This window comes from Coregonus lavaretus (genome assembly GCF_964263955.1).
Source record: "Coregonus lavaretus genome assembly, chromosome: 36".
NCBI lineage: Eukaryota > Metazoa > Chordata > Actinopteri > Salmoniformes > Salmonidae > Coregonus > Coregonus lavaretus.
The window spans coordinates 8,482,760-8,510,338 of record NC_140023.1 but is presented as its reverse complement, the minus strand read 5'-3'; the positions used below and the strand labels follow the sequence as shown (position 1 = coordinate 8,510,338).

The window sequence follows — 27,579 nt, the reverse complement described above, 5'->3', positions numbered from 1 at the left end:
AACTGTCAATGCATGCATAAATCATTAATCAAAATTGTGTTGATATTGGAAGAAAATATTGTCATTTCACATAACCATACTACAAGGTAACTACTCTACCTGCTTCATTCATAACGAGAAAACTGACTGGAACAAGCTAGCTAGCCAAGTTGCTAGTTAGCTAGCTAGCTATCTTATATTAACCAGTAATACATATATGCATCAGAAATTGTTCTTCTTTAGCATCTCAAAAAGCAGTGGTGGAAAAAGTACCCAATTGTCATACTTGCGTAAAAGTAAAGATACCTTAATAGAAAATGACTCAAGTAAAAGTGAAAGTCACCCAGTAAAATACTACTTGAGTAAAAGTCTAAAAGTATTTGGTGTTAAATATACTTAAGTATCAAAAGTAAAAGCAAAAGTACAAAGCATTTAAAATTCCTTATATTAAGCAAACCTGATCGAGCCATATAATTGTTTTTTTAATTTACAGAAAGCCAGGGGCAGACTCCAACACTCAGGCATAATTTACAAACCAAGCATGTGTGTTTAGTGAGTCCGCCAGATCAGAGACAGTAGGGATGACCAGGGATGTTGTCTTGATAAGTGTGTGAATTGGTCCCTTTTCCTGTCCTGCTAAGCATTCAAAATGTAACAAGTACTTTTGGGTGTCAGGGAAAATGTATGGAGTAAAAAGTAAATTATTTTATGTAGGAATGTAGTGAAGTAAAAGTAAAGGTTGTCAAAAATATAAATACTAAAGTAAAGTACATATACCCCCCAAAAATGACTTAACTAGTACTTTAAAGTATTTTTACTTAAGTACTTTACACCACTGCCAAAAAGCATATCAAGATCCTGATATGGTCCTCAGTCAAGAGCATATGCATTGTTTGTGCTGAGAAAATATACTATGTAGGCCTACTGTCAGTATGTGTCATCATGTAGAGAAAATAAGGTGTCCACATATGCCTATCTAATTGATATCTAATGTCAATATCCAGCCATACCATGTATGATATCTGGAGGGAATCCAAAAATGATTTGTGCATGAAAGAAAAATATGGATTTCATATTTGACAAATGATTGAGCATGTGCTGAAAACTCAGAAATGCATCAGAAATAGTCCTTATTTTAAGCATATCAAAAAGCATATCAAGATCCGGATATAGACCTCAGCCAAGAGAAGCATATCTGGAATCAATATACAGGTAAAAGTCAGTAAATTAGAATATTTTGAAAAACTTGATTTATTTCAGTAATTGCATTCAAAAGGTGTAACTTGTACATTATATTTATTCATTGCACACAGACTGATGCATTCAAATGTTTATTTCATTTAATTTTGATGATTTGAAGTGGCAACAAATGAAAATCCAAAATTCCGTGTGTCACAAAATTAGAATATTGTGTAAGGGTTACATTTTGAAGACACCTGGTGCCACAAAATAATCAGCTGATTAACTCAAAACACCTGCAAAGGGCTTTAAATGGTCTCTCAGTCCAGTTCTGAAGCCTACACAAACATGGGGAAGACTTCAGATTTGACAGCTGTCCAAAAGGCGACCATCGACACATTGCACAAGGAGGGAAAGACACAAAAGGTTATTGCAGAAGAGGCTGGCTGTTCTCAGAGCTCTGTGTCCAAACACATTAATAGAGAGGCAAAGGGAAGGAAAAACTGTGGTCAGAAAAAGTGTACAAGCGATAGGGATCACCGCGCCCTAGTCAAGATTGTGAAAAAAAACCCATTCAAAAATGTGGGGGAGATTCACAAGGAGTGGACAGCTGCTGGAGTCAGGGCTTCAAGATTCACCACCAAGAGACGCTTGAAAGACATGGGTTTCAACTGCCGCATACCTCGTGTCAAGCCACTGTTGACCAAGAAACAGCGCGAAAAGCGTCTCACCTGGGCTAAGGAAAAAAAGAGCTGGACTGCTGCTGAGTGGTCTAAAGTCATGTTTTCTGACGAAAGCAAATTTTGCATTTCCTTTGGAAATCGAGGTCCCAGAGTCTGGAGGAAGACAGGAGAGGCACAGGATCCACGTTGCCTGAAGTCTAGTGTAAAGTTTCCACCATCAGTGATGGTTTGGGGTGCCATGTCATCTGCTGGTGTCGGTCCACTCTGTTTCCTGAGATCAAGGGTCAACGCAGCCGTCTACCAGCAAGTTTTAGAGCACTTCATGCTTCCTGCTGCTGACCTGCTCTATGGAGATGGAGATTTCAGGTTCCAACAGGACTTGGCGCCTGCACACAGCGCAAAATCTACCCGTGCCTGGTTTACGGACCATGGTATTTCTGTTCTAAATTGGCCAGCCAACTCCCCTGACCTTAGCCCCATAGAAAATCTGTGGGGTATTGTGAAAAGGAAGATGCAGAATGCCAGACCCAACAACGCAGAAGAGTTGAAGGCCACTATCAGAGCAACCTGGGCTCTCATAACACCTGAGCAGTGCCAGAAACTCATCGACTCCATGCCACGCCGCATTAATGCAGTAATTGAGGCAAAAGGAGCTCCAACCAAGTATTGAGTATTGTACATGCTCATATTTTTCATTTTCATACTTTTCAGTTGGCCAACATTTCTAAAAAATCCCTTTTTTGTATTAGCCTTAAGTAATATTCTAATTTTGTGACACACGGAATTTTGGATTTTCATTTGTTGCCACTTCAAATCATCAAAATTAAATGAAATAAACATTTGAATGCATCAGTCTGTGTGCAATGAATAAATATAATGTACAAGTTACACCTTTTGAATGCAATTACTGAAATAAATCAAGTTTTTCAAAATATTCTAATTTACTGACTTTTACCTGTATAGTAGCTTGTTATCTTGAATGTGCTGAGAAAACACAGATATGCGATGTATAAAGTCAGTATATGAAGAGAGATATGATATCACATATCTCAGGATATTGAATGAGTGCATACACAGCCATAGGAAATGTCCATGTATGTGACATTCGGTGTAATCCAGTCAAGTTCTTCCACACCGATCTCGACAAACCATTTCTGCATGGACCTCGCTTTGTGCACAGGAGCATTGTCATGCTGATACAGGAAAGGGCCTTCCCCAAACTGTTTCCACAAAATTGGAAGCACAGAATCGTCTAGAATGTGATTGTATGCTGTAGCATTAAGATTTCCCTTCATTGGAACTATGGGACCTAGCTGGACCATGAGAAACAGCCATAGACAATTATTCCTCCTCCACCAAACTTTACTGTTGGCACTATGCATTCGAGTAGGTAGCGTTCTCCTGGCATCCGCCAAACCCAGATTTGTCCATCGGACTGCCAGATGGTGAAGCGTGATTCATCACTCCATAGAACGTGTTTCCACTGCTCCAGAGTCCAATGGCAGCGAGCTTTACACCGCTCCAGCTGACGCTTGGCATTGCGCATGGTGATCTTAGGCTTGTGTGCGCCTGCTCGACCATGGAAACCCATTTCATGAAGCTCCCGACGAACAGTTCTTGTACTGACGTTGCCTCTAGAGGGAGTTTGGAACTCAGTAGTGAGTGTTGCAACCGAGGACAGACAATGTTTACGCGCTACGCACTTCAGCACTCGGCGGTCCCGTTCTGTAAGCTTGTGTGGCCTACCACTTCGCGACTGAGCCGTTGTTTTTCCTAGACGTTTCCACTTCAAAATAACAGCACTTGACCGTGGGCAGGTCTAGCAGGGCAGAAATGTGACGAACTGACTTGTTGGAAAGCATCCTATGATGGTGCTGAATGTCACTGAGCTCTTTAGTACAGGGCATTCTACTGCCAATGTTTGTCTATGGAGATTGCATGGCTGTGTGCTCGAATTTTTACACCTCTCAGCAACGGGTGTGACTGAAATAGCCGAATCCACTAATTTTAAGGGGTGTCCACATGTAAGTGGATGGGTCTCATTTGTCTAGACATGTTCACATGTTCATGAAATACAATAGCTGGCCGTAATCACCTCCAGACACACCTGGCTAGCTCGATGGGTCATGTAATCAACACTGTTGATTGCAGTTTCTTCCACATCACTGTCATCAGAAGACTCTACAATGTATGGTTCAATGAAAATGTTTTTTACCTAAATCAGGGATTTCCTCATCGTCTGATTCACTTTCAGGGTCAGAGAGAGTCAGCATGGCATGAACGTCCTCCAGAAAGTAGTCCATCACAACTTTTTCCCACTGATCTTTGTCGATAGCGCCTGCTAAATTCAGGGCAGCAATGTTGTTGAGAGCAGTAGCAACACTTTTGCAGTTCTCCATATCTTTCAAAAAAGCCGCGGTAGCAAGGATCATTTACACATACTGAGCAGCTTATGTTATAGACAGAAGCATGCTACATAGCAGACTATTCCGAATTCATCTCTCGGCATGTCCAGCCCATCCGTTATCTCAGCCAATCATGGCTAGCGGGAAGGAACCTGTCTTTTTCCATGGCTAAACCAACTAGGGTCATAATTTAACAATTTTATTTGTATTTACAAATGGCATACACGTTTGTTATTAAGGCACATGAAAGTTCACATGTTCCAGAAGAAACTTTTGCAAAAAAAACGAATGTTGATAAAAAAATGCCTCTCCTGTGAAGTAGTGAGGTGCAACATACGCCTAGCTTCCTGAAACGGGTCACCAATGTATCCGTTATCATTTCTTACAACCGACAATAACTTCTGAACATCAGATCGGCAGTTTCTTACCTCAATTCCAGCTTCAACTTCGACTTCAACTCATCTGCCCTGGGCTCTTTCTGTAATTCCGACCCAATTTTCGGGCTACCCGATAGGAAACGCTGACGTTACAGAGGCAAGAGAGGGGGGATCCTGGCGAGATTAAAGGTGAAGGGAGAACAGGCCACCTCTTCCCTCCATTCTACTGGCCAATGTACAGTCACTTGATAATAAGATGGATGCCCTCCAATCACGGATTTGCTACCAACGGGACTCTCGAAACTGCAATATTCTCTGCTTTTCTGAAACATGGCTCTCGGACAAGATACCCCCCATGGCTATCCAACTCGATGGATTCTCCATTCACCGTGCGGACAGGACAGTGATGTCGGGTAAATCGAGGGGGGGGGGGGGGGGTTTGCCTCTTCATCAACAAAAACTGGTGTCCTGACTCGAGCGCGGCGGAAGTGTCGATCCGTTGTTCACCTTTCTTGGAATACCTGTTGGTCAAATGCTGACCCTTCTATCTCCCGAGGGAGTTTTTAGCTGTTATTGTCACTGTTGTAAGCATTCCACCTCAGGACAAGAAAAATAACAAGCTGGCATGAACTGTACGAGGCTATAACCAAGCAGGAATACTTACATCCAGAGGCTGCTTTTCTGGTTGCCGGTGATTTGAATTCCGCGTCATTAAGACGCATGATGCCCAACTTCCATCAACACGTCTCCCTCGCCACTAGGGGCAATAAAGTCCTAGACCACTGTTATTATACCCACAAGCAAGCATACAAGGCCCTCCCTCGTCTGCCATTCGACAAATCAGATCATGATTCTGTACTCCTGCTTCCTGTTTACAAGCAGAAGCTCAAACAGGAATTACCCATGACTCGCTCCATTGAGAAATGGTCACCAGAATCAGAGATTATGCTACAGGACTGCTTTGCTAGCGCTGATTGGAATATGTTTCAGGACTCCGACGATAACATCGACGAGCTAACCACCTCCGTCACTGGCTTCATTAGGGAATGCATAGGCGACGTTGTCCCAACAGTGAAGGTTCGCTGGTTCCCCAATCAAAAGCCCTGGTTTAACACTATAAACTAAAGGATAGGGCTACTGCACACAGTGCTATCGCAGATAACCCTGAGGCTACAGCTAAGGACAGGAACAAGTACAAGAAGTCCTGCTATGACCTCCGCAGAGTCATCAAACGAGCAAAAGGACAATATAGGAATAAGGTGGAATCATATTACATAAGCTCCGACGCCCACCACATGTGGCTGGGGCTACAGTCCATTACGGATTACAAAGGAAGACCCATCCGTGATCTGCCCAACGATGCCTCTCTACCAGACAAACTCAATACATTTTATGTACGCTTTGACAATAACAACATTGTGCCGGGTGTGAGAGCTGCCACCGACCCAGAAGATTGGGTGATCTCGCTCTCTGAGGCAATCTCATTTGCACTCCTCGCTGCCCTCACCCACCTAGATAAGAGGAATACCTATGTGAGAATGCTGTTTATTGACTACAGCTCAGCGTTCAACACCATTGTCCCCTCCAAGCTTGTCACCAAGCTTTGGACCCTGGGACTGAACACCTCCCTCTGCAACTGGATCCTAGACTTCCTGATGGGCCGACCCCAGGTGGTGAGGGTAGGCAACATCACCTCCACCACGCTGACCCTTAACACAAAGGCCCCCAGGGGTGTGTGCTTAGTCCCGTCCTGTACTCCCTGTTCAACCACGACTGCGTGGCCATTTACGACTCCAACACCATCATCAAGTTTGCTGACGATACAACGTGGTAGGCCTGATCACCAGCTACGATGAGACAGCCTACAGGGAGGAGGTCAGTGACCTGGCAGTGTGGGGCCGGAACAACAACCTCTCCCTGAACGTCAGCAAGAAAGGCATTTCACTGCACTTGTGCTTGTGACATTAAAACATTAAACACACACTCCACAGAGACAGAGAATCATAGAGATTTGCTTCAAGGACAGTTCATGCACTAACCACAAGACATACAGCAAGAGTTCATACTGTTTGTTCTGAATTGCATTTAGTATTGACCTTTTGTTGGCTAGTCAACAATAAAAGCTTAGTAAATTCAAAAAGATGATGTTTCATAAATAACCCCATTGTGCAGTTAAAGTGGCAATCAGCAGTTGAAACAATAACAAAACATTGTCCCCACCCCTGTTTCAGAAAAAAGCTGAGGGATACACTATCTAGAACCTAATAGGGTTTTTCGGCTGTCCCCATAGGAGAACACTTTGAAGAACCCTTTTTGGTTCCAGGTAGAACCCTTTTGGGTTCTATGTAGAACCATTTCCACAGAGGATTCTACATGGAAACAAAAATGGTTCTACCTGCAACCGGCCGGGCCGGGCTGGCGACGCGCACCAATGGCTTAGTGCGGGGAGCAGGAACGGGCCGGACCGGCGACACGCACCACTTGCTTGGTGCGAGGAGCGGGACTGGGTTATTTTATTAACCCCCGCTCCTTCTGCTGCCTAACCAGCTCCTCTCGCCGTGCCTCTACACTTTCCTTCTCCCTTTTAGCCTCCTGTAGCCTCGTCATCCACCCCGTGTGCTCCCCCCAAAAATGTTTTGCCTCTCCACCCTGATCAGGGCCTCCCTCTTTCTTGCCAGATCCTCTCTCATCTCCTGCCAAGTCCATCCTCTCTGCTCCTCCTCGGCACACTGCTTGGTCCAGGTCTGGTGGGATCTTCTGTCACGATCGTTCATGAACGGGTCAGACCAAGGCGCAGCGTGATATGCATACATGTTTATTAGACTTATAAACACAACGACAAAACAAGAAACGAAACGTGAAGTCCAAGGTACACAAACAACATACCTAACACGGAACAAGATCCCACAACACACTAGTGCCAATAGGCTGCCTAAGTATGGTCCCCAATCAGAGACAACGAGCGACAGCTGCCTCTGATTGGGAACCACCCCGGCCAACATAGAAATACACATACTAGAAATTACAACATAGACAATCCCAACAAAGAAAGTCACACCCTGACTCAACACATAAGAGTCCCCAGAGTCAGGGCGTGACAGATTATGACTGCTAGGTAAGATTTTGAAAGTATGATGTTGACATGATCAGTCCAATCAAAGCTACTGTAGATATAACGTGATTTGACATCATTTAATCTGTGGCCAATGACCTTGAGCCTTCTTGGATGGGCACTTCTAATGTAACTGTATGGCAGCACCCAAGGGGCTTGAATTTTCTAGCTCTATCCTTAGACTTGGCGGTGACGTACTGTCCCCAAGAGTGACAGAACACTGAGCTAATCACGGCGCAACTAGAGAACATTACCAACACCTACACTCCGTATTTTCCGCTGTCTGCCCCACCACCACAGAAAGCACTGAGCTAGGCTGAAACACCTGCATTTTGTAGCTGCCTTACTCAAGAAAGCAAAAAAGAGACCATGTTTGTATGCGGCTTTATTAACTCAATGATTTTTTATTTATTTTTACATTGTTTGCAAACTGATATGTGACACGTATTAATGCCAAAATAACATGCAAAACAGGCAAGCCCCCCCCCCAAAAAAAATATATTTATTGCTTAAAATGTGGGGCAAAGCCCCACCTTCCCTGAATGATGGGTCACCACTGGTTTTAACCATGTTTTGAGGCTATATAGTGTTTGTTTACATTTACTTTGTTTACAAACAGAGTGAAACACGCTTATATTTTGTGTTGTGATGGGTTGCGACAGTTGAACTAAGCTCATGAGGCATTCATACGTAATATTTTTCAAGAATCAATGGGTACGTTTCATTAATTCAGAAGTTTAAAAAACAAATATGAAGCAACTGCAGATTGCCCCTTTAAGGTGTATTTGAAAGATCCTCTCCAGTCTACTGTCGCTTTTGGCGAGTCACCTGAAAACACCTGAGTACATTAAAAACATCTGTTGTATCCTATAATTTTCCATTCCAAAGTAGAAATGAAAACAAAAACACTTAAATATCAGCCATGTCTAAGGGTTTTTGTTATCTGTGGACTTGGTTTGGCATGGTGCTGGCAATGTGCTATCACCTTACCACTTCTCTTCCTAAACTCCCTGCTTGGCCAACTGTCAGCTCGGTTTCCTATTAGCAGTGGGAATAACTCCCACTCCCACTCTCCTCCAACACCCACAACTTGTGCTGTTCACACTATCTGTGCATCTCACCCTATACAACTGTATGTAATTAATATTAGCTTAATGTTGAACTTTTGTCCCCCACCCTCCTACATCACCCACTCATCCATATGTAGCAAAGCCCACCATCCATATGGACACCATGTCTTCTCTGGGGAAGCAGAACAACTAGACCTGAAGGCCGCACTGTGTTGATCTATAATATATGATAGTTTTATTTAATCTGGGTGGATATTTTAAGAGAGCGAAGCAGAACATCATGTTCTCAATCTACCTGTTCATCAAGCATAATGGACACTACTCTTTAGTACCTGCATCTTAATGTTCATTTTGTTAAACCAATATTGGGTGTTTTTCCCTTCGAAATGGCCTTGTTTGTGTTATTGCCGACTTTAATGGCTATTTTGAAGTAGAGTTATTAAGTGAAGTACAGTACTTTGCTCTGTTCTAAATCCTCTTAGCACTGTCTTTATGGGTGTGATGGAAGACACTATAGATGGTTCATACACAGGTGGTTCAAAGGAAGTGTTGAAAAGGAGAGAGAAAGAGAGAGGGAGGGAGGACGCCAGGAGTCGTCTGAGTCTTAGGAGTCTGTCTGACGCTGTTCTACTCATCACATCCTGACAAGGCTGTCACATTTTAATACCACCTTCCCTTTTCCCTCTGTGCTTCAGCTGTTTTGTTTTTCCTCTCCCTCTCCTGACAGCTCTCTGTGGTGTCTTGACTTCTTGGCAGTCTCACTAGTGAGAGTGTGAGTGTGTGAGCCCGTAGCCTGCGGCAAAGATTAGAAGACTACCTGTGCCTACCTGGTGGGTAGTGTTGTCTCCTCAGAGGCAATGTGAGAACAGGCCCCCAGTGCATGATGGGATTGAAAGGCTTCGACAGCCATGAGTTTTCTACAATGACACAGCATTGCAGGTGTCACGGTTTCGGCCGAGGCTGCTCCTCCTCCTTGTTCGGGCAGGCTTCGGCGGTCGTCGTCCCCGGAGTACTAGCTATCACCGTTTGATGTTTTCGCTGTCTGTTGGTTTTGTCTGATTGTGTACACCTGTGTCCTGTTTAGTTGATTATGTCCTCTATAAGTTTCCTGTTTGGTTAGTTTTGTGTTGTGTGTTATTGTTCGCCTGTCATCAGGTCGGCTCGTTGTTTGTTTGTTGTTTTCCCTGTCGTCGCACTGTACTGTTTTTGTGCGCCTTGGAATACTAGCCTTTTGCGCATTGTTGCGCATCGTCTGCCTCTTGTTTGTTTTGAGGCCAGTGTTTTTGTATATTTTTGGTCGTGTTCAGTAAAGTATTGGACTTAGCTTCTGTGTCTGCGTTTGACTCCTTCACCACATCTACATCAGCCGTTGTGACAGAAGGGGGGCTTTGAAATCCCCACATCACTGCAATGGAAAAACTCCCCCATGTTGTCGCTTTTGGATCTTCACCGACACAACCACCTTGAAACATGAGGCAAGGAGGCACGTTTTCGTGCTGATTAAATGTAGGAGTGGAGTGAGACTTTTCTATTTCATTAGCTATGCCAAACTCTTTGTCCAAAATACAGTGTGTTTCCATTAGGAATCTATCCCATGCCATTCTTCACTGAATACTGTTATTAGTTGTATCAATTAGATAGCGTAATATCCTTATAAAACCTTTAGATTACCATCTATTACCATTCTATCTACCATCGTTTTTTTAAAGAGGCTTCTTAGATGTATTAGCTGCTGCTGCAGTTGTTGCTTTGTGGCAGTAAATGCTTATGATTACTTTTTCTTGTGAATCGTGAATGACTGAGCAAAGTCAGTGTGTTTGTTTGAGACTTGCTGAACGACCACTTCATTGGTCACGAAGATGAGGCTTTAGGTATTTACAGTATGGAATCACTATATGTGATGTCAGCATCATATTTATTGGTAAATTGAGTAACACTCGTAACAACCCTCCCTATGTGTAGCATTATGTCCTTTTCAAACTAATTACAAATGAACACAAGGTATTGGAGTGTTAATGTGTTAATCCATCAATTATGCAATACAAATTCAATTGAGGTAGCATCATAGATTCACAACATGAACCCTTTGCAGGTGCAATGCAACATTTATGTTCCCAGCTGTACGGAAAGGCACCTTGTTGATGTGTTAAGTCATGTCTATCTTCCTACTGTGCCAAGACACTTTACATGTTGTCTTTGAGGTAAGTCTAAAACAATTCACATGTTATCTTTGAGGTACGTCTAAGACTCTTCACATGTTATCTTGGCCCTGTGTAGCTCAGTTGGTAGAGCATGGCGGTTGTGACGCCAGGGTTGTGGGTTCGATTCCCACGGGGGGCCAGTATGAAAAAAAAAAAGGGGGAAAAAATGTATGCACTCTGGATAAGAGTGTCTCCTAAATGACTAAAATGTAAATGTATATCTAAGACACTTTGTTGAAATGCAACGTATGTTCCTGTTGCTACACATCAGCAAGTTCGACATGGCCTTGAAGTCACAGCAGCACACATTTCACACCATTAAATAAAGAATTGTACACGAGAGGGCGTGCTAAACAACTGCAGTCATAGGTACGAGGAGATTGAATTTCAATATTGAAACTATTTTGCAAATGTTGAGAGACAGACAGCAACGTTTGTACAACCCCCCGTTGTTGCAAACCAAAGTTAGGCTAGAAGTAAGGGGAAATAATGTCTAGATGCCTTTTACAGTGGAGATCAAGTTAATTAATTGGCTGGCTGGGCTGATGGGACAGTGGATGAGCATGGGATTTCTCAGATGGAACAGAAAACAAGATTCCGGGCCACCCGAGTGACGCAGCGGTCTAAGGCACTGATCAGTGCTAGAGGCGTCACTACAGATCCGGGTTCGATCCCGGGCTGTGTCACAGCCGGCTGCGACCGGGAGACCCATGACGCAGTGCACAATTGGCCCAGCGTCAGGTTTGGCCGGCTGGGATGTCCTTGTCCCATAGTGCTCTAGTGGCGGACGGGCGCATGGAAGTTGGTTTTGGTCGCCAGCTGTACGGTGTTTCCTCCGACACATTGGTGCAGCTGGCTTCCTGGTTATGCGAGCATTGTTTCAAGAAGCAGTGCGTCTTGGCGGGGTTGTGTTTTGGAGGAAGCATGGCTCTCTACCTTCGCCTCTCCCGAGTCCGCACGGGAGTTGCAGCGATGGGACAAGACTGTAACTACCAATTGAATATCACGAAAAAAATTGCTTAAAAAATTGCTTTTTGTATGGCTTAGACGCGTCTCAACCAATAACAATGCTTGTTTTAACCAACCCGTTGTAGAATTATGTTTAAGGACTGCTCTGTGTTTGATATACAGCCTTTCTATGTCGCTTATGCAGAAAATATCCTTAATGATGTGCTTGGATGGGTAGAAGGCACACATGGTAAAGACTTTTGTTGTAGCATAAACAGTCATATCATGAATCATGGGGGGAAGCCTCAGTGACTTGTCGGCTCAGTGTTTGAGATGCAGTTTTCTGACTGTGTGCGTATCGGAGGAGAACAGGGCTTCTGTTTCACCACCATGATTTATCACTATTGTGTTTCATTGACGGAACATTTGGTGTTGTATTATTGTCCTTTTTGTTTCCACTGCTCCTGTTGTTTATCATGAGGCTTTGGTTTTCATTTTGAGGCTGACCTGCCAACAGACAGACTGCATTGAGAGCAGAACATTAAGGATTCAGCTCAGGGGTTGCGTCACTAGCTACAAGCTGAGGGGAAGAATGCCTGAATGCGATGACAGATGGGAGCAGTGATTCTGTTTAATGTCACACATGCACACTCTTCATAGGAGGCTGGGTGGTCTGGAATACTAACAGGGAAGGACGTGGGTTGTCAACACAAGGGATCAAATACAGTGCCTTTACTTTTTCCATATTTTGTTGTGTTACAAAGTGGGATTAAAATGGATTTAATTGTCATTTTTGTCAACGATCTACACTAGCGTTTTTTCTTTTAACAATGTTTGGATCAACATACATTTGAGTCCAGCTTCTCTCACATGAATTCCATAAATAACGAACACTCGTTCCTCCCTGTCAAACGTTAATCTTCATCACTGCCTGCGGGTTGCCCTGACTTCCTATGTGCCAAAACGTTCTGCTCTTACCCAATCTAAAAGTGCAATTAGAAGAGAAGCACTTGTGCATGTTTCTTACAGTTGAAGTCGGAAGTTTACATACACCTTAGTCAAATACATTTACACTCCGTTTTTCACAATTCCTGACATTTAATCCGAGTAGAAAGTCCCTGTCTTAGGTCAGTTAGGATCACCACTTAATGTGAAATGTCAGAATAATAGTAGAGTGAATGATTTACTTAAGCTTTTATTTCTTTCTTCACATTCCCAGTGGGTCAGAAGTTTACATACACTCAATTAGTATTTGGTAGCATTGCCTTTAAATTGTTTTACTTGGGTCAAACGTTTCGGGTAGCCTTCCACAAGCTTCCCACTATAAGTTGGGTGAATTTTGGCCCATTCCTCCTGACAGAGCTGGTGTAACTGAGTCAGGTTTGTAGGCCTCCTTGCTCGCACACGCTTTTTCAGTTCTGCCCACAAATCTTCTATAGGATTGAGGTCAGGGCTTTGTGATGGCCACTCCAATACCTTGACTTTGTTGTCCTTAAGCCATTTTGCCACAACTTTGGAACTTGTCCATTTGGAAGACCCATTTGCGACCAAGCTTTAACTTCCTGACTGATGACTTGAGATGTTGCTTCAATATATCCACATAATTATCCTTCCTCGTGATGCCATCTATTTTGTGAAGTGCACCAGTCACTCCTGCAGCAAAGCACCCCCACAGCAAGATGCTGCTACCCCCGTGCTTCACGGTTGGGATGGTGTTCTTCGGCTTGCAAGCGACCCCCTTTTTCCTCCAAACATAACGATGGTCATTATGGCCAAACAATTCTATTTTTGTTTCATCAGACCAGAGGACATTTCTCCAAAAAGTACGATCTTTGTCCCCATGTGCAGTTGCAAACCGTAGTCTGGCTTTTTTATGGCGGTTTTGGAGCAGTGGCTTCTTCCTTGCTGAGCGGCCTTTCAGGTTATGTCGATATAGGACTCGTTTTACTGTGGATATAGATACTTTTGTACCTGTTTCCTCCAGCATCTTCACAAGGTCCTTTGCTGTTGTTCTGGGATTTATTTGCACTTTTCGCACCAAAGTACGTTCATCTCTAGGAATCAGAATGCGTCTCCTTCCTGGGCGGTATGACGGGTGCGTGGTCCCATGGTGTTTATACTTGCGTACTATTGTTTGTACCAATGAACGTGGTACCTTCAGACGTTTATAAATTGCTCCCAAGGATGAACCAGACTTGTGGAGGTCTACAATATTTTTTCTGAGATCTTGGCAGATTTATTTTGATTTTCCCATGATGTCAAGCAGAGGCACTGAGTTTGAAGGTAGGCCTTGAAATACATCCACATGTACACCTCCAATTGATTAAAATGATGTCAATTAGCCTATCAGAACCTTCTAACGCCATGACATAATTTTCTGGAATTTTCCAAGCTTTTTAAAGACACAGTCAACTTAGAGTATGTAAACTTCTGACACACTGGAATTGTGATACAGTGAATTATAAGTGAAATAATCTGTCTGTAAAAAATTGTTGGAAAAATTACACAAAGTAGATGTCCTAAACGACTTGCCAAAACTATAGTTTGTTAACAAGAAATTTGTGGAGTGGTTGAAAAATGAGTTTTAATGACTCCAAGCTAAGTGTATGTAAACTTCCCACTTCAACTGTATGTTAAAAAGAAAAGTTGTAAGACAGGAAAGAATGAAATTAATAGAACATAATGTGATTCTGGTCAAATGAGATATGCCGTACATAAAATATTTCCTATGTGTAGAAAACAACAAAAAGTTATGAAATGATAAAGTAGAACAGTAAACAGAATGTGATGGTGGTGAAGTGAGATATGCCATTGTCAGGAGGTGATGTGTACGCGGCGAGTGAAGTCAGACGCAGGACACAGAGAATCAGGTTGACTACTTTACTGAGCGTTACGCACAAAACAAACGTCTCCAACACTGGAGGGAAAAACACCATATGCGTAATCCGAAGTAGTAGCTAGGCCGAACATCAACAAGACAATGAACAATAACACACAAAGCCCAAACGTAAAACAAGGGAACTTATATGCTAAACAATCAACACTAATATGCAACAGGTGTACTAACTAGACAACACAAGACAAACACCGAAAACATCGATCGGCAGTAGCTAGTACTCCGGGGACGACGAACGCCGAAGCCTGCCCGAGCAAGGAGGAGGAGCAGCCTCGGCAGAATCCGTGACAGCCATGTTTAAAAGGTTTTGTTTGTGTAAAAAAATAAATATATAAGAAGACAGTGAAAATAATGAAATTATAAATAAATACAAACAAAAGATCAAGCTATGTATGTAAAAATTTATGAATGTGATCCAGGTCAACTGTGTTATAAGTACAAATGTGTTCCATTATTTCAAAAAGTTGATGCACTGAATTAGTCTTGATGCACTGAATTACACTTAATAAGCTGACAGTCTCCGAAATTGGGCACTAGAATTATCTAACAAAATATGTATATGTTTACATTACTTATTTTATTGATTTCTGACCATTTTCTAAGCCAGAAGACTGCCATCCAGAGTTTCCTAGGACCGTGTAAACGTCCTCTGTCGAATAAAATTGTATTTGCCTCCCTCTGGTGGTCGGTTGCATCATTACATCAATTTAAATCACTTCACTGCAACATTACGTCAAAGTTGCGGTCCTTTGAAAAACATTAATCCAGCTCGACATGATACAGTGAGGGAAAAAAGTATTTGATCCCCTGCTGATTTTGTACATTTGCCCACTGACAAAGAAATGATCAGTCTATAATTTTAATGGTAGGTTTATTTGTACAGTGAGAGACAGAATAACAACAACAAAATCCAGAAAAACGCAGGTCAAAAATGTTATCAATTGATTTGCATTTTAATGAGGGAAATAATTATTTGACCCCCTCTCAATCAGAAAGATTTCTGGCTCCCAGGTGTCTTTTATACAGGTAACGAGCTGAGATTAGGAGCACACTCTTAAATGGAGTGCTCCTAATCTCAGTTTGTTACCTGTATAAAAGACACCTGTCCATTGAAGCAATCAATCAATCAGATTCCAAACTCTCCACCGTGGCCAAGACCAAAGAGCTCTCCAAGGATGTCAGGGACAAGATTGTAGACCTACACAAGGCTGGAATGGGCTACACGGCCATCGCCAAGCAGCTTGGTGAGAAGGTGACATCAGTTGGTACGATTATTCGCAAATGGAAGAAACACAAAAGAACTGTCAATCTCCCTCGGCCTGGGGCTCCATGCAAGATCTCACCTCGTGGAGTTGCAATGATCATGAGAACGGTGAGGAATCAACCCAGAACTACACGGGAGGATCTTGTCAATGATCTCAAGTCAGCTGGGACCATAGTCACCAAGAAAACAATTGGTAACACACTACGCCGTGAAGGACTGAAATCCTGCAGCGCCCGCAAGGTCCCCCTGCTCAAGAAAGCACATATACAGGGCCGTCTGAAGTTTGCCAATGAACATCTGAATGATTCAGAGGAGAACTGGGTGAAAGTGTTGAGGTCAGATGAGACCAAAATCGAGCTCTTTGGCATCAACTCAACTCGCCGTGTTTGGAGGAGGAGGAATGCTGCCTATGACCCCAAGAACACCATCCCCACCGTCAAACATGGAGGTGGAAACATTATGCTTTGGGGACAGGACAACTTCACTGCACCAAAGGGATGATGGACGGGGCCATGTACCGTAAAATCTTGGGTGAGAACCTCCTTCCCTCAGCCAGGGCATTGAAAATGGGTTGTGGATTGGTATTCCAGCATGACAATGACCCAAAACGCACGTCCAAGGCAACAAAGGAGTGGCTCAAGAAGAAGCACATTAAGGTCCTGGAGTGGCCTAGCCAGTCTCCAGACCTTAATCACATAGAAAATCTGTGGAGGGAGCTGAAGGTTCGAGTTGCCAAACGTCAGGCTCGAAACCTTAATGACTTGGAGAAGATCTGCAAAGAGGAGTGGGACAAAATCCCTCCTGAGATGTGTGCAAACCTGGTGGCCAACTACAAGAAACGTCTGACCTCTGTGATTGCCAGGGGGGGACGACACTACTACATTAATAAAATATTGCCCTCTTGCTAGATTAATGACTAAAACCATAGCGAAACAGTGCTCAAATGTAATTTTTATGAAAGTACTTTATAAGATTAGAATTGTGTTTGTGCATTGTTTGTTATACCAGTCTTTGGAAGAGTAATCAATCTCAAATGTCTGTCCCCCCTGTAAATAACCTTTTAAAAATTCGGCCCCTGTAATTACATAGTTGAATAGCCCTGCACTAAGGTACATATGTGTTTATCGCTATACTAATGGAGATGAGTAGGCTCAGGTCTGAGCTCGTTTCCACAGCAACAGAGGACTATAGGAGACAAGCCCAGGGTCCCAACCATTGTGAGTATTTCATGAAGGGCCTCTACAGCTTGGGCGCCTTTGTAAGACTGGCACAGAATTAAACAGTGAGCTTTCGACAAGTCATGCTGGTCCATCCTTTCAAACGACTGTCTGATCTAAAGCCCTCCTGAACCCTTGGGATCACTGAATGGCTTCATTCCATAGAGATATCCTCTGGTTACTATGTAGCAATACCAACGGCCTATGTTCCAATTACTAGTCATAATGGTTGTGCCATGTTACTGCCATGTTACAAAACAGTTCTTACACAGACTCTACGTTAGTATGGTAGGAGTAACACCAACACAGTTCACGTGGCATAGAAGCACCATTAACTTTATACCAAGCCACTGTAGCATCCTAATGTTTTGATATGTATTTTTTTTTTATACCAACAGTACTTACATAAAAGTTCATTATAACATGTTGTAAGATGGATTTTGCCTGTTGAATGCTCCAAATGAGGTGGAATACCTTTTAGCTCAAGGTGGAGACCATAACCCTTTATTCCAATAATATTCTAGGAATATAACAATAACCTTCCTGGCTGGATTTATAAAGATCCTTCAATAAATCCACTAATTAAGATAATTATTATCATATTATTATTATCATATATTATAATTATTATACTTCCAACATTAAGCCTACTGTACTGTAATGTGCCAGATAACAAAGAAATAAAGAAGTAAACGTGTTCAACTTTATAAATTGTTGTTTGAGTCTAGACTGTGTATTCATAAAAAAAAAAGATTCACAACAGATTCTAATTTGAGCTAATAAGGAACTTTAAACAGTTTGATTGACAGCATATGGGGAAGCAAAACGTTATTTCCAAAATCATTGCCAACTAGACACATGTTTTGCTAATTGCTAATTACCAATAATGAAGGGCAACTGTGCTAGTCTCTATGTGTGAAACAAAGACAGTTAAACATTCTCACTGCTCTTGGCATGTAGCTTAATAAGCTCTGAGAACAATAAATGTTGCTGCTGAAATGCATCTGCTCTGAACGGAAAGTAAATGCAGCAGAATTGTGCCCTTTCCCTTTTGTTTAATCAGGTCTCCTCTCAACCATGGGATGCAGTGATCAATTATAATTTGTAGGCATAATTATTGTTGCACTTATTGACCAAAAAGCAACACAGAGACAGCTTGTGTGATTCTGGCTGTGTTTACAGATGAGACAAACAATCTTACAGGTCTTTGTTTTAATACTCAAAGAAGGGATCCACAAGACACAGAGACATTTAGAATGTACAGTACATTGGCTGCGTTTACATAGTTCTGATCTTTTGCCCAATTATTGGCAACAGATCTGATCTGATTAGTCAATAGACCAATTAGTGGCAAAGGTCAGAATTGGGCAGTCATTGCATAGTGAATATGGACACAATTGAGGATTCCGTACCATTATATTCAATGTCAAGATGCTTCATATGTAATGTTGTAGCTTTGGGAGTTCATCTCAGTGCATTATTCCATAAGGAGGTCAAATAGATATAGAATAGCCCATAGGCATATGGGAGTTACCATCCAACTCTGAACATATCCATCAAGAAATGTTTACTTTGCTGAGACCTAATATCCTCAAATGCTAAAATCCGCCGACCAGTAATTCCTTTTTTAAGTCATAGAGATCTAATTTATGTTATATTCTTCTTTGTGTTGACTAGCTGTAAAGACAAGCCTCAGGGCCCCTCACTTATGTCACTAGATATAACTGTGAAACTCAGTTACATTAATATTATAGCATATAATAATCCTCTGATGTTGCTGCTCCTTTGTCTGTATTTTAGGCCAAAAATGTATTTCTCTACAAAGCTTCATTTTGAATAATTTTCTCAAGTGAATGGAAAAGTTAAAAACACAACTGAATTCCCACCAAGAGGTATTGCTGAGACGTGACCTGTAGGTCACAAGTTGATGTCGTTGCCATAGTGTGATAATGTGTGAACCTAATCAAACTGACAGTAAACAGGACAAACCACATAATGATGTTTAAGTCCTAGTTGAAGTTCAATAGACAAACAGCTGTCAATCTCACACAGACAATTTGTCCCCCAAAAAATCCATGACCCTCATAACCATTACCTTGATGACGTCAAATTCCTGGAGCGACTAAGGTCGACGTTGTTTACCATACTGTTGCTATTGTTGGAGCTAAACTGAGGCTAAACTAGGAGGACCGTTTGCCCCAATCATAACCTTTACCCAGCTGGCACACTAACATAGCCTCCTTCACTTTGTTATTTACATTATAGAATATGACAGTTTTCATAAGAAAAGTACAAATAACTGTCTGCTCGTTCTAACATCAAGGTTATCCTTGGGAACCAGACCAGGGCTTTCACTGCCAGCCTCTCATACTCACCAAACAATATGTATTGTATGTGACTAAATGGATAACTCAAATGCATAGAGGGGTTTGTTTATCTTTTTCTATAGTAAGGACTGTTTTACTGTCATTAAGGTTTTAACTTATAGAACACTCTAGCATTGTGTATTCCCTGAAATCACAGTCATGTCCTTGTTTGAACGATATGACAGCCATTGTTAGTTTCTGACGCTTTTCAAATTGGCTACAACAGCGTTTCCAAACTCGGTCCTGAGGACCCCAAGGGGTGCACGATTTGTTTTTTGCCCTAGCACTACACAGCTGATTCAAATAATCAACTCATCATCAAGCTTTGATTATTTGAATCAGCTGTGTAGTGTTAGGGCAAAAAACAAAACGTGTACCCCTTGGGGTCCCCGGAACCGAGTTTGGGAAACCCTGGGCTACAACAAACTGTTCATACTTTGCCCACTTCTATTGTCTGGTGAGTAGCATTGTGCTGTGTAGATCAAAGTATGATAACCTATGTGACAATCTGCCTGCATGTACCAAGGCCCTATTGCCTACATCTGGGTGGGAGATCGTTTGGCTCCAGCTCTCAGCCCCAGGATATGATCCAGTGACACAGTGTTCATTGTTTGTACATTGCTGAATAAATCTGTAGAGGGTCACTAAACCACAGCTGTTTCCTATATTTCTTGTGTCTCTATTGATAGCGACAGGCTATCTGTTTGAATGCAAGTGTGTTTGGACGGCATACCTTCTACCCCCCCCCCCCCCCCCCACCCCCCCATAAAAAAAAGAAAAAGTGGTTGTCCCACTGGCTATCATAAGTTGAATGCACCAATTTGTAAGTCGCTCTGGATAAGAGCGTCTGCTAAATGATGTAAATGTAAATATGGCCCCATTAATTTCAGAGTGAGTAAGAGACGGACCACTTCAATCGTGTAGGTAAATATTACTCTTGTGTTCAGGGGTCTCTGCAATATTCACTGAGACCAAGCTGGAAATGAGGGACATTAAAATCAAATTATGACTCTTGCAAGGTTGGAAGATCGATCCGCAGCTTTCGGGCTGTGCTGGGTGCTATTATTGATGAGTACGCTGTTGTTAGATAAAATGGTGAAAGCTTTGCGGTTATATGTAAGGAAGATATGGGGCTATCAATCTTAATTGCAGTATGGCAAGGGATCATTTGGAAGCTAATGACAGCAATTTACAGAAGAGGACAAGCGTAGAGATGGTAACCATGACAGATGTCATGCGTGAATAGTCATGTAATATGTGATAGAGCCATTACGGTGGAGCACTCACATTATGAGTGCACATACAGGAAATTGTGAAGAGCCTAAGTAATGTGGAATGAGTAACCATGGTGAACCATTCAAGCCTATTAAGTTTGGACTCACTACTCTGTTGTTGTTGAAGGAATATTTTTGGAACGCAGAAACTATGTATTTTATTTATCTTAATGTCCTTCTCCCCCCCCCCCCTCTCTGTATACAGGCTGTGGAAACCAACCTGGCATCAAAGGACAGCCACTGGGTCTATGCCAATGAGGTGAGACCAAAACTCCTACAGCATTACTATATTTATACATTTCATATGGATGAAAACCAATAATGCTCTCACTCTGTTCTCTTCCATATTTAGACTCATAAACAGTATTAAAGCTTCTCTTCTGTCTTTATGAGGGCGTTTATACAATATTTACCCGATCATTCTTGTTTATTGCATATTCACAGCACTTTGGAAGCCAAAGTTGTTTTTTACCTGTTATTTGTTGATCTGACATTGGCCTAAATGGTCTTCCAAATGGGCTTAAACATCACTAAATGCCAAGCACTTTGTGAATACTAAACACTGTGCTCTCTATCCTGCCTGAGAGCAGCTGGGTACATTTACATTGATTCAGGCTGATTTGGAGATAAGGACCATAATCCATCTGATGTCCCAATGCTAATAGAAAAAGCATGTTCCTACCGTACCTTGATGTCTTTTTATTAGCATTTATGTACTTCCAGAGTACACTGCTAAGTTGACCTAACCACCAACCACAGTGAACTCACCCGTACATACACACGAGTGCACACACACACATACACACTAGGACCATATGAATATGAATGCGTTAGAATACTAGATTGTTATAAACCACAGGAGGTTGGTGGCACCTTAATTGGGGAGGACGGGCTCGTGGCAGTAGCTGGAGCGGAATGAGTAGAATGGTATCAAATAAATCAAACACATGGTTTCCAGGTGTTTGATGCCATTCCATTCGCTCCGTTCCCGGACGTTATTATGAGCCGTCCTCCCCTCAGCAGCCTCCTTTGTTATAAACATTGACAAGGTGCAAAAACGGGCTGATCTTCCTCATTATACGAATGACATGTCCTTATCTCGCAACTCTGCTCCAACATCCTAATCATGATGCATGTATTGATCTTGCATTAATCTTGTGAATGTGATTTATTAATGTACCTCATAGTATCTTGCTGTTCAGGCTGCACACAACTCCTGTTAGAGGAAGTGGTCAAATATAAAAAATGAATCTGTTATTTATTTTGCGGCACGCAAACACATTCCTTTTTGCTTTCAGACAATTATGAAAGAGTGTCACCACCAAGACATTAGCTTTAATAGCATCAGACGGCGGAATGTAGGAGCTAATTGCATGTTAATTTCTCCATCACTTCCTTAATGATTGACACGATGTGGCATATTGTAGAGTTATCACTCCTCTCTATATTAATGAATAGGACGGGCTATACCTGAGTTCTTTGAAATGCCATCCCCTCTTTCCTTCGCTCCTCAACGTTGTCTCTGAAAGTAAAGTGCACATGACGCTGCTGTGATCACCTTGAGGAGGGAACAACAAAGGCAAACTATTTTTTATCAACCTTGTTCGATGCCGGCAACGTATTTTAACACTTGGAAGAGTGTTAAACTTGGAAGAGAAAAAAGGAGGTGGTGTAATGCTGAACTCATTTTATCACATTTCAGGAGAAGACCAAGATGCAGACAGGATGTCCCTGGAAACAGGAGACAAAGGGCTGTGAGACATGGGTTTGATGGGTTTGATCCTAGACACATGAAAAGTGGGATGTATACGGAGGGTACGGAGCAACAGAAGACGAACAGCAGAGGGGCTAATGATCTTGGAGATGGGGAAAGGGCCGACAAACCGGGGGGAAAGTTTGTGGGACTCCACCCAGAGGGGCAGATCTCGGGTGGACAGCCATACCTTCTGCCCGAGACGATACCAGGGAGCCGGGGTCCGGTGGCGGTCCGCTTGTCGTCGATACCTGGAGGTGGTCTTGAGAAGAGCCGACCGGGCTCTCCTCCAGGTACGACGACAGTGGCGGACAAACATTTGGGCCGAGGGTATGCTGACCTCTTCCGGAGCTTGCCGAGGAGTCTTGTTCTGCACACAGATCGTGCAGGCGGCGACGAACGCGGAGACGTCAGGAATCATGGTAGGCCACCAAAAGCGTTGTCGCACAAAGGCCAGGGTCCGATGGGAGCCTGGGTGGCAGGCAAGCCTGGAGGAGTGGGCCCACTCCAGGACCGAGGAGCAGACAGGGTCAGGAACAAACATCCGGTTATCTGGGCCCCCCCCAGGGTTCGGCTGGGAACGCTGTGCCTCCTAGACCTGCTTCCCTATTCCCCAACTGTGTGCCGTCGCCAAACATGAGGTGGGAAGGATGGTCTCGGATTCCGGGGGTGTAGCCGCGGGGCAATAGCGGCGTGACAGCGCATCTGGCTTGACATTCTTGGATCCTTGTTCGGTATGAGAGAGAGAAGTTGAACCGGGTGAAAAGCAGGGCCCACCTAGCTTGCCTGGAATTGAGACGCTTGGCGTCAACGGATGTTCCACCCCCTCCAGCCAGTGCCTCCACTCCTCCAACGCCATCTTCACCGTGAGAAGCTCACGATTCCCCACATCGTAATTCCTCTCCGTGGTGTTGAGGCGATGGGAGAAGAAGGTGCAGGGATGTAACTTGAGGTCCAAGGCTGAACCTTGGGACAGGACCGCCTCCACTCCAACATCCAAAGTATTGACCTCCACCACGAACTGGCGGGACGGGTCAGGATGAACCAAGATGGGAGCAGTGGTGAAACAGTGTTTGTCAGCAGCTGGGGACCATGTGAATGGAACCTTGGGAGAGGTGAGTGAAGACAGGGAGGAAGCCAGGGTGCTGTAACCCCGGATAAAGCGGCTATAAAAGTTGGCGAATCACAGAAAACGTTGCAGCTGCACTCTGGATGTAGGCTGGGGCTAATCCACCACTGCTGTCACCTTCTCGGGATCCATCTGTACACTCCCTGCAGTGATGATGAAGCTCAGGAAGGGGATGGTGGAGCGATGGAATTCGCATTTCTCTGCTTTCACAAAAAGCTGGTTCTCCAGGAGGCGTTGGAGGACCTGTCGGATGTGGAGCACGCGTTCTTAGGAGGAGTGGGAGAAGACGAGGATGACGTCGAGGTAGACGAAGACGAACCAGGTCAACATGTCGCGGAGAACATTATTAACCAGGGCCTGGAACACAGCTGGAGCATTGGTAAGGCCAAATGGCATGACCAGATACTCATAGTGACCGCTGGCCGTGTTGAAGGCAGTCTTCCACTCGTCCTCCTCTCCTCTCGTATCCGCACCAGGTGGTAGGCGTTCTGTAGGTCCAGCTTGGAGAACACGTTGGCCCCCTGGAGCGGCTCGAAGGCCAAGGAGATGAGTGGTAGTGGGTAGCGGTTCTTCACCATGATGTCGTTGAGGCCCCGGTAGTCAATGCACGGGCGCAGGGTCTTGTCCTTCTTCTCCACAAAGCAGAACCCTGCTGCGGTGGGGGAGGCAGAAGGATGGATGAACCCGGCAGCTAGGGAGTCCTCAATGTAGGTCTCCATAGCCTTGGTCTACGGACCCGACAGTGAGTACAGTCGTCCCCGGGGCTGAGTGGTGCCTGGGAGAAGGTTGATTCCGCAGTCGTAGGGTCGGTGCGGCGGAAGTAAAGTGGTCCAGGCCTTACTGAACACCTCCCGGAGGTCCTGATACTCTGCGGGAATGGCGGAGAGGTTCGAGGCAACTTCCGAGCCCCCAGGAAGACGTCCCGGGGCAGGCTGTGCTGACTTCAGGCAATGAGCATGGCAGAACAGGCTCCAGCCCATGATGGCACCAGTGGACCAGTCAATAAAGGGGTTGTGTCGCTGGAGCCAAGAGAAACCCAATACCACGGGAACCTGAGGATACTTAATTAGCAGGAATTGGATCATCTCGCTGTGGTTCCCTGATACTCGTAGGTTGATGGGGGTGGTATTGTGGGTGACCCGGCCTATAGAGCACCCGTCCAGCACGCTAACGTCCATGGGAATGGAGAGGGGCTGAGTGAGAATGCCCAGCTCGAACACCAGAGTAGCGTCCATAAAGCGCTCATCGGCCCCAGAGTTGATGAGTACCCGGAGAGATTTCGACTGGTTCTCCCACAGCACTATGGCATGAAAGGGGGTGCGAGTAAGGGAGAGGAAAAGTTATCCGTATGGCCCACCAGAGTACTCACTCCTACCGGTGAGCCTGGTCTTTTAGTGGACACAAAATGACCAGTAGTCCCGCAATACAGGCAACTCTTCGTGTGAAGCCTGTATTGCCGTTCGGCTGGAGACAGCCTAGCTCTGCCTAGTTGCATCGGCTCAGGAAGAGGTGAATCGGCAGACTTCGGAGACTCTCGGGGGAACTCGGGTAGCCTCGGGTTCTCTCGGCAATGGAGCCGTCGGGGACTTCTGGGATGCCTCTGACTCGAGGCAGAATCGGACTTCCTCTCCTTCCTTCGTTCCCGTAGTCGCCCATCGATCCGAATGGTCAAGGCGATGAGTGAGTCGAGATTGTCGGTAGTTCCGGGGCTGCAAGCTTGTCCTTAAGTTCCTCAGATACTCCGTGCAGGAACGTGTTGAACAGCGCTTCCGGGTTTCAGGCACACTCAGCTGCCAACGTGCGGAAATCCACTGCATAGTCTGCCACACTGGGATTCTTGCCGAAGCTGGAGTAACTTCCGGGCAGCCTCTCTCCCGGACAATGGAGCATCAAAAACCTTCTTTACCTCCTGCATGAACTCCTCCAGACTGAAGCATATGGCTGATTGTTGTTCCCACACTGCTGTAGCCCAAGCGAGAGCCTTCCCGGACATCAGCATGATGAGGTACGCTATCTTAGAGAGGTCTGAGGGGAAGCAGGAGGGCTGCAGGTCGATGATGAGCGAACACTGAGCGAGAAATGCCTGACAGGTTCCCGACTCTTCAGCGAAGCGTTCCGGGGGAGGCCGCGCTGCTAACAGCCGGGTTACTGAGGGGCTGGGAGGTTACCGTCATGGTAGGCTGCCTAACAGACATCCCGCGGAATTGCTCCAGCAATGTGTTAAACTCTCGGTCATGGCGTTCGGCCAAGGTCTGGAGCCCTTCCATGAGACCACAAAGCAACTCCTTGTGCCTTCCAATGGTGGCTCCTTGGGAGGAGATGGCGTTGCGGTTCTTGAGGACCTTCAATGCTGCAGTCATTTTTTGGGACCCATCCCCAGATCTGTGCCTCGACACAATCCTGTCTCGGAGCTCTACGGACAATTCCTTCGACCTCATGGCTTGGTTTTCAATTGTCCAATTAATTGAATTTAGTTGTAGAAACACCTTAATCACGATCAATGGAAACAGGATGCACCTGAGCTCAATTTCGAGTCTCATAACAAAGGGTCTGAATACTTATGTAAATAAGGTATTTCAATAAAAAAATATACATTTGCAAAAATGTATGTTTTCACTTTGCCGTTATGGGGTATTGTGTGTAGAATTATGAGTATAATTTTTTTTTTAATCCATTTTAGAATAAGTCTGTAACGTAACAAAATGTGGAAAAAGTGAAGGGGTCTGAATTCTTTCCGAATGGGGGGGGGGGGGGGGGGGGGTTAATTGTCAGATATACCACAGCTTACAGCCATTCAACATCCAGGACCCAAACTACCCAATTTATAATATGTAATAGATTAGAATATATGCCCCATGCCCCATGCAGCATGGCAGTATGAATACTATGTGTTGTTACAGGGCGGAGGCAACCGTTTTAGCCAGGTAATCTCCAGGCCCTGTGTTCTCCGCTTGTGTGTTGCCCTGGTCCCTGTGATGCCTTTGAGCCAGACAGGCTGGCATCAGAAGAGGAGGGGTTGTCTCCGTCAGTTCTCTGCCCCCTGGGACTCAGCGCTAACTAGGACATGGATGCAGCGGAGAGGTCTCATGTCTCATTCATCAGCCACCACAACCAGCCATGATAATCTACTCTCACTGCTAATGAAACTCAGTGCACAATGAGTTCATATGAAGAGTTATAGGCCCAATGCAGCCGTTCTCATATCAACATCGAATAGCTTCTGTAATAGATTTAAATTCAAATGGGCAATTAGTCGCTTTTCAGCTTTTTAGCAAAAAACTATTTCTCAAGCAAGAATTTAGCTAGGATTGTCTGGGAGTGGTCTGAGTGGGGAGGGGAAAACTGAAACAAGCTGTTATTGGCAGAGAGTTTTGGAACTCTTTGTTATTGGTCTAATCAATTTACCACATGGTGATGTCACCATGGAAAGCCGAAACTCCCGACCTGGGCCTTTAACTGGTGAAAAAGGCAATGATAGGAGAGCTGAAGTAGAGACTGGATGGAGAAGAGAGAGGGAGAGAGAGAAAGAGAAAGAGAAATAAGAAAATGTACTGAGAAGTGTTGAGAATTATAAAAAGAATGGTGCAGAGTAAAAGAGATGGTTTGTCACTTTAATCTTCAGCATTTGTTGATACCAATTTTGGGCAATCTTCCACATTCTTCACCACAAGACAGGATCAGTTACCAATCATTGATTGATGTATGTGGGAGGACATAACAAGGCAT

The 27,579-nt window shown here is 44.1% G+C and overlaps 1 protein-coding gene across 1 annotated transcript in view; it reads left to right on the top strand.

Annotated features, from left to right (window-relative positions):
* LOC311110747 (glutamate receptor ionotropic, delta-1-like) overlaps nucleotides 1-27,579 on the top strand; it is a gene marked incomplete at both ends in the record, with an annotated part of 388,675 nt that overhangs the window by 311,398 nt on the left and 49,698 nt on the right. Inside the window, one exon of the mRNA XM_084153305.1 lies at nucleotides 21,177-21,230. Within this exon, the coding sequence (XP_084009431.1) occupies nucleotides 21,177-21,230 (54 nt within the window). The remainder of the gene's footprint in view (nucleotides 1-21,176; nucleotides 21,231-27,579) is intronic.